The sequence below is a fragment of the Lissotriton vulgaris genome, chromosome 12 (genome assembly GCF_964263255.1).
Source record: "Lissotriton vulgaris chromosome 12, aLisVul1.2, whole genome shotgun sequence".
Taxonomy (NCBI): Eukaryota; Metazoa; Chordata; class Amphibia; order Caudata; family Salamandridae; genus Lissotriton; species Lissotriton vulgaris.
Genome location: NC_141700.1, coordinates 502,246,041 through 502,264,141, shown reverse-complemented (window position 1 = coordinate 502,264,141; position 18,101 = coordinate 502,246,041). Strand labels below are relative to the sequence as shown.

Here is an 18,101-nt window from a genome sequence, read left to right as displayed (position 1 = left end):
CCAGCAGTCTATTCAGTTGTTTCTTCCTTGGCAAAGGTTCCTCTTGATCCACGAAGTAGCTCCAGTCTTCTTCACACTTGATCAAGCCATTCTCCAAAGTTCAGGGGCTTCAGCTCGCGTAGTTATACCCCTCAATGGCTTTTCAGTCTTTGTGTTACAGGGGGCACTGACCCCTGCTCAAACCAGCTCTGGGTGCCTCCCTACCAGTAACACCTTCTCCCTTTGATTAGTGGGGATATGTATTCTCAATCACTCAGCAGGAGATGGGACAATTGTTTTATAGCACCAGCCCAGGCCTCTTCACCTCTAGGTCTACTCCTCCTCCTACACACCAGATGCAGGTCAGCCTGTGCTGTCTCACGTCTTCACCTGGGTCAATACATTCCCCAGATCCTATCGCTTTCAAATCCAGCCAGTCAATCCACAACCAGGCAGAGACACACAAATGTTTAAAGCACAAAAACCCAGCCTCTTCTAAAAGTGGCTTACAAATGCACAATGCAAAAACCATCTTCATAAAAAGATGTTATTGCATGGTGAGTTCAGGCATACTAAACTTCAACTTTCCATCTTAAGCCCTTGGGGAACTAGGCTTGAAAAAATATTATACAGCCTCCCCATTCTATTCTAATGGGCAAGATGGCCTTTCAGCAGTGAAAACGAAATGAAGATTATTTCACTGCCAGGACATGGCACACACCTTGGTACATATCCTACCTTTCACATGCACTGTACCCTGTCCAGGGGCACCCTAGACCTACCATAGGGGTGCCTGATGTGTATGGAAAGGGGAGGGCAGGGTGCACTTACCAGAACAACATGGCAGTTTAGTAAACTGCGCAGGCCCTGCAATGGCTGGCCTGAGTTCCCTTTCCAAGGCTACTTGAGTGGCTGGCACAATAAGTGCTGCAGGTCCACCAGTAGCATTTGCATTACTAGCCCTGGCACATAGTGCACTTCACTGGGGACTTCAGTAGTAAACAAGCATACCAATAATTGACAACCAATCACCATTACATTTTGCACACAGGGAACACTTGCATTTTGACACTGTTTAGCAGTGGCAATGTGTTCAAAGTGTCTAATTTGGCAACCTATGTCAGAAAAAAAGTCTAGGGGGCAAAGCAGAAAGTTTAGGGAACATTAGCCAAAAAGGGCCAAGTCCCACAGATATTATTATGTTTGGGGGTGGGGGCCGTTTTACATTTATGGAAGGCTTCATTTAGACTCTGAAGGAAGACATTAATGCTTTGATCATCTTATGTTATCTCTATCAGGTAGCCTTTTCCCCAGGTGGAAAGGTCTCCCTACTACGTCTGTACTACTGGATATGCAAGTTACTATGAAATGTGGATAAAGTTTCATTTTTACTCTCTGTGGGTGCAGTAAGGTAAATATTGTGTTAAAGGAGCTGGATATCCATGCTAACAGGCTTAACCGAGGAGCAATGGGTGTATGTATGAAAAGTCTGACTCGGATTTTATTTAAGTTGCGGTAAATAAAAATACTATTATACTACACAAACATTAAAAAAAAGAATAAAAATCTCCATTAAAAAAAGAATCAACTTTAAATCACATGCAGGTATCTAAAAGAACAAAACTGAACCACTGCCAGTACTGCTACATTATTTATACCCTCATTTCTAGGAGAACATATTGAAAATCCAACAACATGTACCGGAGACTCCTTTTTCTGTCTAGAATTAATCTTTTTTTATTTTATTTTTCACATAAAATTAAATCTTTCTTCAAATAGCATCACATTATTAACATTGTTCCTCGTCACAATCTTCTTTTTTACAAAATTATCACATTCTACATTCCGTTTTCCAGCTATAGGAATTTAAAACCAAGTTTAATTGCCTTGAATTGGTTAATTCTTGTGGTGTTATATGTTGTACCATGGCTGGTGTTTCAAATAACAACCACGTTTTGTTTTGTAAATTGTAATTTATAAGGTGTGTGTGAGTGTTTAATGTTGAATGAAAGAAAGAGAAAGCATGAAGGGAGTTTGAAAATGTGGCATGTGATAATTTTATAAAAAAAAGATTTTGTGACTAGGAATTATGTTAATAATGTGGTTATATTTGAAGAAAAACGTTTAATTTTGTTATGTGAAAAATAAAAGGAAAAAGATTAATTCTAGACAGAAAAAGGACTCTCGGGTACTTGTTGGGTTTTCAATATGTTCTCCTAGAAATGAGAGTATAAGTAATGTAGCAGTACTGGCAGTGGTTCGGTTTTGTTGTTTAGAGGCTTGGCCTTACTGCTGAGATTCCAAACCCGTTGTTGGTATCTAAAAGAGGCATAACCAATGCATTTCAAAAGCTTCTAAAAGAAAAATACCTTAAGTGGACCCATATAACTGGCACATTGCCCCTTACAGAAACTGAATCTGAAATTTAAAACACTTCTGGCAGATATACATTAATTTGCCCCTTTTAATAATTTCATATTCATTAAAACAAGCTTTTCCAGTCTGCACACGATTTTATTCATGTTTCCTGCTGTCCACAGTTTCATGTCACCATAACAGCGTGTATATGAAAATATCAAAATGTAAGACGCAGGTAACATTTCATGAAATAGTTTTTATTATTCTGCACAACTACCTATGGTTCTAGCCCCCACCCCTCCGATGTCCTGTGTAGCTCAACAGGACAGTTTTATTCGATCAAAGTGAACCATGATAAACTTGAGTAAATACTAAACTTGCTTTGTTCGCCCTAAGTTGGCAGGGTATGCCCAGACGTGGGTCCCTTGCTCACTTTGCCACTGTATTAAAGTTAGCCTGGCTGATTAGCCAGAAACCGGTCCCAGGATGCTTGTTTCCGGTCCAGGGAAGACGTGGCTTGGCAGTTCGGGCTGGACTATTCCCATGTGGCACAGGGTAAGACTGATTTACATATGGCCATGTCTGAACTGGGGTGGGGGAGTGAGCAAAAGAATGATGATGGATTAAACCCAGATCAGTTGACTGGGGATAAGTGCTTGCAATGTTCAACACTCCGTCCATCCTCCCCTTTGGTTTTGCTTTGTTCGCCCTAAGTTGGCAGGGTATGCCCAGATGTGGGTCCCTTGCTCACTTTGCCACTGGATTCAAGCTAGCCTGGCTGATTAGCCAGAAACCAGTCCCAGGATGCTTGTTTCCGGTCCAGGGAAGACATGGCTTGGCATTTCGGGCTGGACTGTTCAAGTCAAGTCAAAAGATTTATATAGCGCGCTACATACCCAGAGGGTCTCAAGGCGCTTGTAGAAGGGTGGGGAGTTACTTGTCGAATATCCACGTTTTGAGTTGCTTTCTGAATGCTAGGTGGTTCTGAGTAAGGCGAAGGTGAGTGGGAAGTGAGTTCCAAGTTTTAGCTGCTAGGTAGGAGAAGGATCTACCTCCCATGGTGGTTTTGTTGATGCGAGGTACAGTGGCAAGGGCTTGGTTGGAGGATCGTAGCGGGCGGGAGGGGGTGTAGAAGGATAGTCGTGTGTTGAGGCATTCGGGTCCGATTTCGTAGAGTGCTTTGTGTGCGTGGGTTTGGAGCCGGAAAGTGATCCTCTTATTGACGTGGAGCCAGTGGAGGTTTTTCAGGTGATCAGAGATGTGTTCTTTACGCGGGATGTCTAGTATGAGCCTGGCTGAGGCGTTCTGGATGCGTTGTAGTTTTTTTCTGGAGTTTTGCGGTGGTGTCGGCGTAGAGGGTGTTTCCGTAGTCCAGTCGGCTCGTGACCAGAGCGTGGGTGACTGTTTTTCTAGTTTCGGTAGGGATCCAGCGAAATGTTTTTTTGAGCATGCGAAGAATGTTGAAGCAAGATGAAGAAACGGCGTTGACTTGTCTGTTCATCGAGAGTGAGGAATCCAGGATGACGCCCAGGTTCCGTGCGTGGTCCGTCGGGATGGGTGCTTTTCCAAGGGCCTCTGGCCACCAAGAGTCGTCCCAGGCGGAGGGGGAGGTACCTAAGATGAGGACTTCTGTTTTGTCTGAGTTCAGTTTCAGACGGCTGTGCTTCATCCATTCGGCTACTTCTTTCATTCCTTCGTGTAGGTTGGTTTTGGCCGTGTTAGGGTCTCTGGTGAGTGATAGGATCAGTTGAGTGTCGTCGGCGTAGGAGATGATGTTGAGGTTATGTTTGCGTGCGATGGCCGCGAGGGGGCTCATGTAAACGTTGAAGAGGGTGGGACCGAGTGAGGACCCTTGAGGTACGCCGCAGATGACTTCAGTGGCCTCTGACTTGAATGGTGGAAGGCGGACTCTCTGGGTTCTTCCGGAGAGGAACGAGGTGATCCATTCCAGTGCTTTCCCTTGGATTCCGATGTTTTTGAGGCGCTGTAGAAGGGTGCTATGGCAGACTGTGTCGAAGGCTGCGGAGAGGTCGAGGAGGATGAGGGCGACTGTGTCTCCATTGTCCAGTAGAGTTAGAATGTCGTCTGTTGCTGCGATGAGGGCGGTTTCGGTGCTGTGCTTGGCTCGGAAGCCGGACTGTGAGGAGTCGAGGGATTTGTTGGTTTCGAGGAATGCGGCGAGCTGGTTGTTGACGGCTTTCTCGATGACTTTGGCCGGGAATGGAAGGAGTGAGATAGGGCGATAGTTTTTGAGTTCGGTGGGGTCAGCTGTGGGTTTCTTCAGGAGGGCGCGGAGTTCGGCATGTTTCCAGCTTTCCGGGAAGGTTGCGGAGTTGAGGGAGCAGTTGAAGACGTCTCGGAGGTGCGGTGCAATAATGGAGTCTGCTTTGTTAAAGATGTGGTGAGGGCAGGGATCTTTGGGGGATCCTGAGTGGATAGAGTTCATCAGACGGATGGTGTCCTCAGTGGAAATTGGCTTCCAGTCATTGAGGATGTTCAGGGGGGGTGGGGGTCCTGCAGGGGATTGGGAGGGTTGGTCTTCTGGTTGGTTGTCGAAGCTGTTGTGGATGTCTGCAATTTTGTTGTGGAAGAATGAGGCTAGGGAGTCGCAGAGGGCTTGAGAGGGGGTGATGTCGTTGGAGTTGGCTGAGGGGTTGGTAAATTCCTTGACGATGTTGAATAGTTCCTTGCTGTTGTGGGCGTTGTTATCTAGACGGTCCTTGAAGGCTGCTTTCTTGGCATTTCGGATTAGTTGGTGGTGAATGCGGGTGGCGTTTTTGAAGGCGTCCTTGGTGCTGGTGGTTGGGTCTTTTTTCCAGGCCTTTTCGAGGGAGCGACAGAGTTTCTTGAATTTCTTAAGATCATCGTTGAACCAGGAGGCCTTCTTGCTGCCTAGTTTGATTTGTCGTTTTTTCAGTGGTGCTAGGATGTCGGCGCTGTTGGATAACCATTGGGTGAGGTTGGTGGCTGCTTGGTCTGGGTTTGAGGAGTGGGCGGGGGGCTTTTGAAGAAGCGATGAGGAGATCTGGTCGATGGTGATTTTGTTCCAGTTTCTTTGCAGAGTGGGTTGGGGGTGGTTGTTGGATGTGGGCTTGTTGTAGGTGAAGTGAACGCAGCTGTGGTCAGTCCAAAGGAGAGCTGTGGTGTGGCTGAAGGAAACATGCTTGCTGGAGATGAAGATAGGGTCGAGTGTGTGACCTGCGATGTGGGTGGGGGTAGTGACAAGTTTTTTAAGTCCGAAGTTTGCGAGGTTGTCCAAAAGGGTGGTGGTGTTGCGGTTGTTGTTCTTATCAAGGTGAAAGTTGAGGTCTCCCAGAAGGATGTAGTCCTCGGAGGGGAGCGCGTGTGGAGTGATGAAGTCCGTGATGTCTTCACTAAATTGTGCGCGGGGTCCTGGTGGCCTGTAAAGGAGGGTGCCTCTGAGTGTGGTCTTGGGGTCGATGTGGATCTGGAAGTGAAGGTGTTTAGAGTTGGCGAGGTTGACGTCTGAGCTGGTTGAGATGCGGATGGATTTCTTATGGACGATAGCGATGCCTCCTCCTGTGTGGCCGGTACGGTCCTTGCGAATGATCTTATAGCCTTCCGGGATGGCGATGGTGATGTCTGGGGCTGAAGAGGCATTCATCCATGTTTCTGTTAGGAAGGCGACGTCCGGAGAGATGGTGTCGAGTAGATTCCAGAGGTCAATGGCGTGTCTGTGGACCGAGCGGGTGTTGAGCAGGAAGCATTGTAGGTGGTTGGGATCGGATGTCTGTTGTGTGTTCGTAGATGAGGAGTTGTTCTTGGTGCCGTCGAACTTGCAGGAGTAGCAGGAAAAGGGTCCATGGGTGTGTCCAGGAGCGGCTTGGACGCAGATGGGGGAGCGGCCAGGGTTAAGGGCTAGGAGGGTGGTGGCATCGTAAGTAATGCGGGAGGATTGGGCAATACGGGGACCAGGGGGTCTGGCGCTGGGCGCGGTCCAGGCGCGGACGGGTGTAGACGGGCTTACCTTTGGCGCACCTTCGGCGCGACTGGGGCGCGATCGCTGCGCGTGAACGCTGCACGCGGGAGCAACTGTCATGTATGGGTGGCGGAGGGGGGGGGCGAGGCAGGGTCAGCTGGGAGGCGGGCGCGGGGTGGAGCTACGGTCAGGGAATCAACAAACAACAACCGGGCACAAAGTGAAGCGCAATCTGTAAACAAAGCGCAGGCTTGGCGGTACAGCACAAACAATTCACAGCGCACAGTGCATACAATTGAATAAACAAGTACAATGAGCATGAGGCACAGGGTCCAGACTGATTTGCATGAAGCTGGGTCTGAACTGAAGTGGCGAAGTGAGCTAAAGAATGATGGATCCAACTCAGATCTGTGACTGGGGGTGAGTGTCTGAAAAGTTTCAGGGCTCCGTCAATCATCTCCATGTGTAATTGCATATGGCCCTAAATTCAGATTGGTTAATAGGACGGATCTTACATGCCCATTGAATCCATTTTCTTAAAGGAGCTATTAATTCTGCTCATGTATTTCGAACAGTTACCTGGAGAGTGATTTCAGCGAAAACACGCACACATTCAGTGTAAAACTCTTAAATTAAGAGTCTCCGTATGACAACATGGTGGGCAAAACATGGAAAGAAAATTTCAAGAACATTTAATTCTTAAAAACGAACTGTTCTAAACTCAAAGATGGCTCAAATAACAAGAATCAACTGCTCCGTCCATCATCCCCTTTTGTATCGCGTTATCCAGGCCCATGCCACTCCTAGCTCTGGTGGTTATTCTGCAACTAGGTCACAGGGGCTCGAACTTACAAGTTGGAACATTGCAGGTTTTGCAAGCAAGAAAGAGGACATAAATTGGCTTAAGTTTATTATGAGGTATAGCTTGATTTGTTCCATGAGACATGGGTTACATCAAACTGTTTCTTTATGGAAGGGTATAAGTCCTTTGTACCTGCAATCGAGTCTTACTCTGGCAGGGCCATAAGAGGCTTGGCTATCTTCATCCCGTTGGCCATAATCAATCAATCGGAATTATTTGTAAATCGCAGCACTGTCGCCCCTAGGAGTAAATGGACGCTGCCTCAGTCTAAGAGCCATGTCTTCAGTCTCCTTATGAAGTCTGCCTGCGAGGGGGCTCTGCAAAGTTGGAAGGGAAGGTCATTCCAGGTCTTAGCAGCAATGTAGGAGAAGGAGCGGCCACCGCTGTAGCTGTGACGGATGTGCGGGTGTTTATTGGGGCAAGTGAGGAGTGCTGGTGTCTAGCAGGCTGGTAAAAGTTCAGTCGATGGTCGAGGTAGCAGGTCATAGGTTGTGGAGGGCTTTGTAGGAGAGTGTGAGGATCTTGATATGGCGTTTTTTCTGGATGGGGAGCCAGTGGAGGTCTCAGGTGGGTAGTGTTGTGGGTTAGTTTGGGGCGGTCCAGGAAGTGTCTGGCTACAGCGATCTGCGTGGTCTGGCGTCTTCTGAGGAGCAGGGTAGAGATGCCGGCGTAGAGGGCGTTGCCATAGTCAAGTTGGCTAGTGACGAGGGCCTGGGTGACCATATATTCTGGTGTTGGTTGAGATCTATGTTAACTTGATGTTTCATGGTCAGTTGGCTGTCAAGGATGATGCTGAGGTTGTGTGCGTGGTTGGTTGGTGTTGGTCCGAGTTCTGCATGCCCCCAGCTGTGGTCTCATGCGGAGGTGTTCTTCTCGAGGTTCAGTACTTCCGTTTTGTCGGAGTTGATTTGGAGGCAGTTGTCTCATCCATTCAGCAACAATGGTCATGGCATTGCAGAAGTTGGGTTTGGCGTTTAAAGGGTCCTCGGTAAGCGAGAGTACTAGTTGAGTGTAATCTGCGTTGGAGATTGAGTCTGGGATCGGACGACGTCTGCAAGGGAGGTCATGTAGTTGTTGAACAGGGTGGGATGGGGAGGATCCTTGTGGTACGCCACATGTGATGTCCTTGGGTGCAGAGGAGAAGGGAGGCATTCTGATGCTCTGTGCGTGTCCGGTAAGGAAGGAGGCGATCCACTTGATGGCGTTTCGCTGTATTCCTAAGTTGTGGAGTCTGTTGTTGAGGGTGTTGTGTGAGGCTGTGTTGAATGCTGTGGAGAGGTCTAGGATCAAGGCCACGGTCGAGGAGTATTCTGATGTTGTCTATGGCAGAAATCAACATGGTCTCAGTGCTGAGGTTAGCACCGAATCCTGATTGAGAGACGTCCAGTAGGTGGTTTTGTTCCAAGAATCCATTAAGCTGATGCTTTATGGCGTTCTTAAACTTTGAACTGATGCAACTCCTGAATAGGAGTTGTCCCCCTGTGCACAGCGTGAGAAGACCAAAGGTTTGGTTTAATCTTGACTGAAGACAATGAAAAGGTTACGCTGGATTGTTGATTAATTTAATGACCAACAGTCTTTTATCAAAGTTTACTTCATTCAAAGGATCATCATTGCATCATCATGATGTTAACATGTAAGCATTCAGAATATTTAAATTCATATTCATCCCAGTGTTTTGATTAATCCCAATGCTTTTCGGGCATGAGTTCTGCCCTTCGTCAGGGGAGCATTCTGAAAATAAAGGGGACCTATATACTAGGTCTTAGAAGAATCTCACATGGTCTCACCTATAAAGTAAAACGATGTAAAATCAATGGTGAACATGCAAAAAATACTCAGTTGCATGAGTGTGTACCAGTATTAAACCACGATAGATTAGGAAAGGGTGCCGAAAGCGTACGCAATAGTGACCAAGAGTGAAGTAGAAATCAATATTTCGTAAAAGTAAGGCAAGTGGTGTGGAGACGTAAGGCATGGAAGACGACGTGAAGCTTTATAGCAGTGAAAAGTTGAAAATCGGGAAAAGTGCTAAAAAACCAATGTTGCGTGCATACGAGCACAAAGTTACTGACCGCTAAAGAGGTGTCTGTGATGGTGAAAACATGCAGGACTGTGTGCTAGAAGGTTAAAGAAAATAAGGAAATCTCACGTGTAAACGGCAGATGAGAACACTGTTCGTGCTACGGGAGACAGTAAACAAATATTAAAACAAATAAAGTTGATGCGCTGGAATAATCAAAAGGCGAGTACTCGTAAAGAGGTACTTACTGTTGGGAGGTTACAATGGCTAGTAAACGCAGATGGTAACGCAGCACATCAAGCAGCCGGACCGGACCAGGGTGAACGGTATAAGAAACGCTCAACTAGTAAGGAGGGAGATCTTAACGGGCGGACATGCCGCGGATAAGTGTAAACATGGAAAGCAGACTGGTGAAAAGAAAATGTGACCGCCATTTTAGAGCGGAGTATGTGATAGAAACGTGAGTCGGTGCAAGTTAGAAACGTGATGATTAAAGGGTCGCTTGCACTAAGGAGACCTCTATAGTAATGCAAGAACCAACAGTCACTATATACATGTACATGAATAAAATAGACAGTAAAAAATAAACGAATATTAAAGATAAAAAAAATGCCTGAAAATGAAAAACATATGTATCACCAGATTAAAGGATGGGAAATACATTAAAGATAACACAGAAACTCCATTCTGTCATTCAGCCCGTTATGCTTCATCGTGCACAAATAACGTATCCAAAAGTTCTCTCTTTGAAGAAGTCTATTCTTGTTGTGGCTGCCTTCAACCTGTTTTAGAACTTCTAGACTGAGGAAACGAAGTTGTGAAACATGTCTTTTCTCCATAAAATGTGAGGCCACGGTAGATTTCAACTTGTTCGTTCTGATGTTGCTTTTGTGTTCCAAAATATGGATGCGTATTTTCCTCTTTATGTGGCCCACATACCATAGGCCACAAGGACATTTGAGTAGATAAATGACATTAGACGTGTTGCATGTCGCGTTAACTCTCAATTTTATGGTAGTACCCTTCATGGGGTGATGAAAAGAATTTCCTGGTATGGAGTTATTACAATTGTGGCATGGTACCAAGCCTTTATAACTGATTGTCTGCTGGCCTCCGAGGGTACTTGTGAGCAAATCTTTCAAGTTTGGTCCTCTTGTATATGAAAAGATTGGTTTGTGTTCATAGGCCTCTAAAATCTGGTTCTCTGAGTAATTGCCAATGTTTGAGAATGTTACGATACTTATTGCTGGTTGTTGAGTATTTGGAAACCACTACCATGCGGTTCATGTCTTTTTTGGGTTGAGCTGACAGTAAATCCCATCTGTTTAGGGCTTCACATCTGTTTTTAGAGGTTGCCAAAATCTCTTCAGGGTATCCACGATTTTTAAACCTGCTAGACATCTCATTAATTTGTTTGTCGCGTTCTTCAGGATCTGATACAATACTTTGAGACTCAAAAATTGAGAAAGGTAAATTGTTCTTTAAACCTGGACGGTGAAAACTGGTGTAGTGTAGAATGCTGATACGGTCTGTCTCTTTGCGAAACAGATTGGTAGAGAATTTGCCTTGGTTCAATTGTAATTGGACATCCAGAAAGTAGATCTGGTGTTGATGGTACTCCCTTGTAAACTGTATACGGTCATCTATCTCATTAAGTTGATGTAAAAATTGCATGAGTGTTGGCTGTTTCTGACCATAAGATGAAAATATCATCAATGAAACTGAGAATAAACTTGCCATGTTCTAACCAGGTTGATTGGTTAACGATGTGTTGTTGTTCGAAGTGGTGCATGAACAGGTTGGCATACGCTGGAGCCGCACAATTTCCCATGGAAGTGCAGCTCAACTGTAAGTGCCAATTTTCATCCCATTTGAAGTAATTCTGATAAGAGTGTAAACATTAGCAGTTCCATCAACAGTATTTGTAGTTTGGGTGCAATGTTAGAATGAAGTAGAGCTCATTCAATGGCTTCTATGCCCAGGTTGTGAGGGATCGAGGTGTCGAGCGCTTTCACATCAACTGTACAAAGCCATAATTCTTTTTCGGGGTCAGTTTGAATGGCATTGATTTTAATCATGAAGTCAGTGGTGTCTCGGATATATGTTGGAATGTTGACAACAAGCGGCTGTAAATATTTATCAATGAACTTTACAATCGGTTCATGGAGGCGGCCTTTGGTGGAGACAATAGGTCTGAATGGAGTTTTCTGTAAATTCTTATGGATTTTGGGTAACATGTACGGTGATGGTGACCTGGGGTTCTCTTGGATCAGATATCTTTTAGCCCTATCTGTAATGGTCCCTTCATCCAGTGCTTTGTGTATGATGTTCAACAATAAAGCCTTGAATTCTTGTGTAGGATTGTAATCCAATTTGGCATAAATGTTGATGTCCGAAACATGTAGCGAGACTTGTTCAAGATAGTATGAACTGTCCATAATGACGAAGGCCCCGCCTTTATCTGCATTTTGGCAAATTATAGAGTGATTGTTACCGAGTCTCTTCAAGATACTTCTGTCTTTCTTAGTCCGATTACAATGTTTGGAAGTCTGTTGGAATTTGAGCGAAGTAATTTCTTGTCTCACTGAGTTTTCAAAGGTGTCAATGATCTTGTGACTTACTGGAGCTAAAAAGGTGCTTCGTGGCCGTAAGCCCATTAACATGTCGTCTTCTTGGGTGGTTGCTTGGACCACGTTTTCAACGTAATTTCTCCGTGATATTTCTCATAAGTTTGAAGAAATTAATTTCTAGTTCAAGGGTGTTTGTGGTTGTTGTGGGTACAAACGTTTGTCCCTTTTGTAAGGTTTGTATTTCAAGTTGAGAGCTGTTGGAAGGAGATGTTGATCACAAGGTTGTTAAAATCCATTATCTCTTCTTGCCACGCTTGTTTTTGGTCTGGTTTTTTTTTGGTTTTTCTACAGTTTTGGACTGGTAGGGGAGCTTGGAGACGGAACGATAATTTTTTAGATTGTTGTGGTCAGCGGAATCTTTCTTTAGGACGGATCTGACGTCTGCGTGTTTCCATCTGTTCGTGAAGGATGCTGTGGAGATGGAGGTGTTGAGGATGCTGATGAGTTGCGTGCAGATTTGTTTTGATGCAAGTTTGTAGAGTTGGTGGGGGCAGGGTTCGATGGGCTCCTTGGCATGGATAAGAAGACCTGATAGCTGAGGTGGTCAGGGCAGTGAGTGGTGACCAGGTGGTGATGGTTTGGGTGGTCGCTGGTTGGTTGAGGTAGGCTGGGATTGTGGAGCATTTTACAGGTGTTTCTACTTAGCGGGCATTGAGCATTTCTATTACTGGAGCTCCAAAATGAATTGTGTTGAATTTTGTAAATCCTAATACTTGCTGGCATGACTTGGTCAATCTTTATGCTGTGGGTTCTTTTATAAGAGCTTGATGGGGGGGAATTTTTACAGCTGCTAATACTATATTGATAGGGGAGGGATTTTAATACTAATTTCTGTGGATGTCCCCAGACATCAAGAAATTCCTAGAGGCCCTACATATGGAACATACTAGGTAAAGGAATTTGTTAAATTCTCTGACAAACACGTTCTGTACTGTTTACTCCCTTGATAAAATGGTTTCCTCTGAGGTGTTCTGGGGTCCTCCAACTTTCACTGTTGGGGGGCTGTGCCTCTATAATGATTTTTTTGTCTCTGCTTCCTTATTCCTTAAGAACAATGAGATAACGATTCCAGAGAGTCCATTTAGTGATCACAATCCAGTATGCCTTTTTTTTGGATTGGTCGTAGATTGGTAAAGAGGAAACACAAAGGGACAGTAGTGAATGGGTAGTGATCTATCATGGTAGAAGACTTAAAAACCTCACAAGCACATGTGTCCTTCTAAGAGGACCCTGTTGTCTAGATGTGTAACAGTGTTCTGTTCGTTCAAACTTTGAGTCCTCTAATAATGAGGTTTTAAGGGCTTTCTCATGTATTTCTCAGAAAGCTTCTGATCTTAGTCTGCCACACGCATTTAAGTCTGAGCCCACACCTAAGTGGTTTGACGCATGATGTTTTCAATCACTCAGAAGACTACAGAGAGCCCAGACAACTAAGCCTAGAGACCATGTGCAGCAATCAGCCAAACTAATTACACTTGAACTTAACAGACAAAAGAATGCTTTTAAAGATGAAACTTTGGAATAATTTCTTTAGAACTAGTTGTCTGAATAATAGTCCCATATTTTGGGGCTTTATCAACCTGCCCCAGATGATGCAGCGTCTTTGTCATCACATTACCCCAGACAGATGGGTTTCTCACTTTTAATGGATTTATAATTGTGTGACCTCTGACCCAGATTCTATCTTGACCGTGGAGGGGACTTCTAATCAAATCTTTACCCTAGAAGAAGTTAAAAGGGATATACCGGGCTAGACTAAGAGCAAGGCTTTTGGCCCAGCTGGGAACCTGCCTGATCTGTATATGTGATATCAAGACATTGGCCCCAGTACTAACTTAGACAACTTAGACTTTAAATGCCAAAGTGAGGGAAGGACCTCCCCATTCTTGGTTTACTTCCATCACTGTCCTGGTCTTTAGGAAGGGTAATAAGGACAATCCTCAGTGTTTTAGACCAATATTCTTAATTGACTCGGGGCGGGGGCGGGGGGGCAGGGTAAAAGGTCTTTGGGTGGGTCCTTTTAGACAGACTTACCACCTGGGCAGATGAAAATTATATACTGTCTGATCTGCAATATGGTTTAGAGCCGGGAGGTCTGAAACTTTACATGGTTATGAACAAATATACAGTGACTCGCTCTGGTGCTATACACATGTCCTTTATGGACCTTGCAAAGGCCTTCGATAGAGGGAACCATGACAATCAATAGCAAAACCCTTTTTACCATGGGGGTGGATCGGACATTGCTCACTTCTTGGGGGATCTTCACACTAAACCTGTGGCAGTAGTCTGATATACAAGTGATTCCATCTGCACTCGCCCATTTAAAACTGGTAGAGGGATTCAGCAAGGGTGCATTCTAGCTCTTTTTTCATTTACTTTTTACATAAATGGATTAGAACAGGCACAAGCGTCAACTGCACCTTAATAGGGACACGCTTTTTGCCAGTTTTGCTTTACGCAGATGGTGCATTCTAGATGGCTAAGACAGCAAGGGGTTTGCAAATCCTACTGGAATCATTTGTAGCATTCATGGATTAGCTGGACCTCGCGGTCAATTTTAATAAAGCTTTTGCAGTGGTGGTTGGACCTCACCCAACCAAGTCTAAAACTTTCCACGTGGTGGCACATACCTTCTCAAAGGTGCGGGCAGTTTCTTATCTGGAAATTTTGTTTGATTCTGAACAGTGTTGGAAATCCCTGATACAAGTAATAAAAAAAAGGGTTATAAGGGCCAACGCAGCAGTATTTAGCTTTACTTCCAGATGAGGTAGGAGGCTATTAAAAGCATTAGTGCAGATAGATCAGGCAAAATATGTTCCTAAAGTTTCTTATGACTGGATGTATGGGTGTATGCCAAAATTGAACAGATAAAGATTATTGTAAACTCATTTTGTAGGCGCCTGTTATGCATTCCTGAAAGTATTCCATTATGTATTGTTCATGAGGCACATGGGAGCAAGTTATCTCTCTGACCTAGTGGCCCTCTGTCCGCTTCGCTGCTGTGTAAACATATGGACAAGATCCGAAACTAAATTGAACAGGGAAACTTTATGGGACTGTATCTCCCTTGGCAATGCTTATCACATACCATGGCTTAAATACATCAAAGTGTCTTTCTAATCTAGAGCGTTGGGAGGGCAGATCTATTTACTGACCCTGAGGAATTGGTTGAGGCAGCCGAAAGTGGGTTAAAGAACACTTTTTAAGGCAAAGGTTATTAGATAGAGGCTATCCGGAATTCGAGAAATCTACAGTTTAAGGGTTTATCTTGCTGAAAATGGTGCAACCAATGGAACCCTACCTTACATTTGTGACCACTAGTACTCAGCATTTTTTACTTGCCAGATTTCGATACAACCTGCTCCATCTATCTTTAGAGACCCCAAGAGGATGGAACAAATTAGTAAATGGGTCCTTGCGGTTGCACCCTTGTGTCTTGGCAGGATGCCATGCACATTACAGTGTTCTGTAGATGTTATGTTGAACCTTGGAAAGTCTTTATTATTCTTTTGTTAAAGGGCTGTAATTTTACTCAAGTTCGACCTACTTTACTGTTTTTCCAATTATTGCCAGATCATATAAAGGACATTTAAATTTTGACTGACTGAACATGCACAGGGCAGGCAATTACTATCTTGGAAATTATGTATTTTTTTTTGTTTGTTTTTGTTTTGTAATTTGTCGATTTCATGCATTGCAAATATTGTATTGATTATCTGTTGCTTATTAATCGGTGTAGATGTGTTTATTGTTGTGCCTTTATGGTATTAATGGAAGGTTAAGTAAGCGTCTTTGAACAAGAAAACCCCCAAATATGTAAAAGTGAATTTAAAATATTTTCAGCAGTCGCAGGGAAGGGTATGTAATTCACAAAAGGCAGAGAGAAGACATATCGAAGTTGATGCAGCTCAATTAAGTATAGCTGCAGACATGTTTTTTAGTTGTTTACTCCCGAGACGTATTTGATACCACAAGCAAGCCTCTTTAGACTCCGGATATTTGCTTTTTCATAAAGTAACATCGTTCCCTGTGCCCGCCTAGTACCCGAGGCACATGCCGCAGATGTTAAAAGATGACCTATCTTTCATTCTACTTTATTCCTCATGTCCGCATCGTTCAAGTGGAATATAATGGCGTTTTTCCAGAAGTGAAGAGATGAGAAAAGCAAATACTGACCTCTTATAGTTACTAAGCAATTTAAACCATTATCTATTGAGGGCAACTGCCCTGATCATCGAAAACCATTACAGTGGAGAAGCAGCCATCTTACCAGATTGTTTTTGAAGGCACCCAAAGCCACCTGTGAGCTCAACACCTTCGGTGCACAGGGCTGAACCAGGTCTGCTTTTATTTCCCTTTCCCTACCCTGGCCCCAGATGATCCCACCCGACCCAAAGGGACTTGAGGAAATCTAAAGTAATCGAAGTTTGACGTTGGGTCTCTTATTTTGTAAAGACAAATGGCTGGGGTAGGTAAGGGACAGTTTAGTTACTACCGCACATGTTTGATCCTTTATTATTGTAGTTTAACCCTCGTGTTTTGTTTCCATTATTGCCTTTTAATTTGCGCGCTGCACAAAAGGTCTGGCAGGTCGATGGCGTTGAATAAAATTGCTTGAAGTCAGTTGTGTAGGTTGTGGTAGAAATTGTTAATGCACACTGTAAAATTACGTTTTTTCCCGGTTCTGTGTTTTGAAGTAACACAATGTGGAAGTGTATGTCTTGGGCACTAGACCCAAAACATGGAAAAACATTTGTTAATACTACGTTTAGTCTACATGCTTCCTCGTGTGAGGACGTAGCTCAGAGTAGATGTGCATGAGAGTGCTCTATAAAAATATAAGCTCTGTGAAGTTCTTAAATGGTTGTGCCTGTTCGTTTTTTAAAAACGAACTTTCTCCTCACTTTGAACGTCTGTTGCACGAACACAGTTGTTCAAAAAGATTAATTAGTGCTTTTTAATCATTTGTTAAAATAATTTTTTGCTTGTGTCCCTTCAGGTGGATGAGGATCCAGTCATGGGCTTTCATCAGGTGTTTATTCTGAAGAATGTGGACAACAACTGGATTTGCACCAATGACATGTTTAGATTATCGCTACACAACTTCGGCTGAGTCTTTCCACCTGAAGCTGAATGTCCGTTTCTCCTCCTCCTTGTCGCGATTTAGTCACATTGACCGAGAATTCCAACCATCATATACAAGGAAAAGGGCTGGGGAGGAGGGCACAAACTCTCCCTCCCATGAAAAGAGACCTTCGCCTTGCAGAAGAATTTCAAGTTCTGCCCATTGTTGGTGTAGCTGTGTATGCTGTTTGGAATTTAGCCATTGCTGCGGAATATCTGGGAATTGAATGTGGTACAAGCATGCATTGGAAACAAATGAGTGATAAGGGAGGAACATTTACAATTAGTATTGTCATGTTTTTTTTTCAGGCTCCCCTTTTAAAATGACAAAATGGCGAAAGATCTTGGAAGAATTGAAAAAAAAAAGTTGCAGCTACCGTACAGCTCCAAATTGTCATTTTCACATGCTTTAATAAAACCATGCCATTTCTTAAGTTGAACATAGTTTTAATTAGTTATATGTTGGCTACAACTGCTGCCCTCATCTTTGTTTACCACTTGCCATTTCCATGTCTTCGTTTTTGTGTTTCACATTGAACCTACCAGAGTTTAATCTCTCTGGAGCTTGTCAGCCTATATAATCTTTTTATAGGTAGCATAAGGTCAGCAATAAGAGGTTTGTGATCACATTTTGTGCCTAGATGGAGCTTCCTTTATTTTTGGAGGGGGGGAAGGAAGATTGGGTGGGTCTACCTTTCACTCTCCTAGCAAATGCACTGATACATTTCTTACACTGAGCAAAGTTTTTTCACCATGTACATATCAATTCATTTTGCCACTGCACAGTGGTGGTGTATTGTTTTCCCAGTAGTGCACTCTGAAGATAACCTGTGCAGTTGTTCGTGCTTCTTACCATTAGTCTCATACACGTAAAGTGCTAGATTTGAATTCTTATGTTTAAAGGGATGTACACTTGATCCCATTCCTCCACCTCCGTCCGCTCTCAGATTTCCACCTCTGCAGGATCAGCAAGTCCGCCTTTTATGTACAGTCTGGAATTTGAAGCAGTTACAACAAGCCATCTAAAGTACTGAGGAACAATTGCCTCTCTCCAGGTAAAAGGTAATACCAAAATACACACAAACTCTTTTGACAGACACTTCGCCTATGAGGAGCAGTGGATTGCCTTCCCCTTGTTAACTAACTTCTTTCCCATTTCTGTCCCCACGCTGTGCTTTGCAG

General features: G+C 44.0%; 1 protein-coding gene across 4 annotated transcripts in view; it reads left to right on the top strand.

The window, feature by feature from the left end:
• Positions 1-17,359, top strand: part of NUTF2 (nuclear transport factor 2) — a 185,729-nt gene extending 168,370 nt beyond the window's left edge. For all 4 annotated transcript variants that reach the window (XM_086945255.1, XM_086945257.1, XM_086945256.1 and 1 more), the window contains one exon: positions 16,795-17,359. In XM_086945255.1, coding sequence (XP_086801381.1) covers positions 16,795-16,908 — 114 coding nt within the window. In that variant the 3' untranslated portion in view covers positions 16,909-17,359. The remainder of the gene's footprint in view (positions 1-16,794) is intronic.
• The last annotated feature ends 742 nt before the right edge of the window (positions 17,360-18,101 follow it).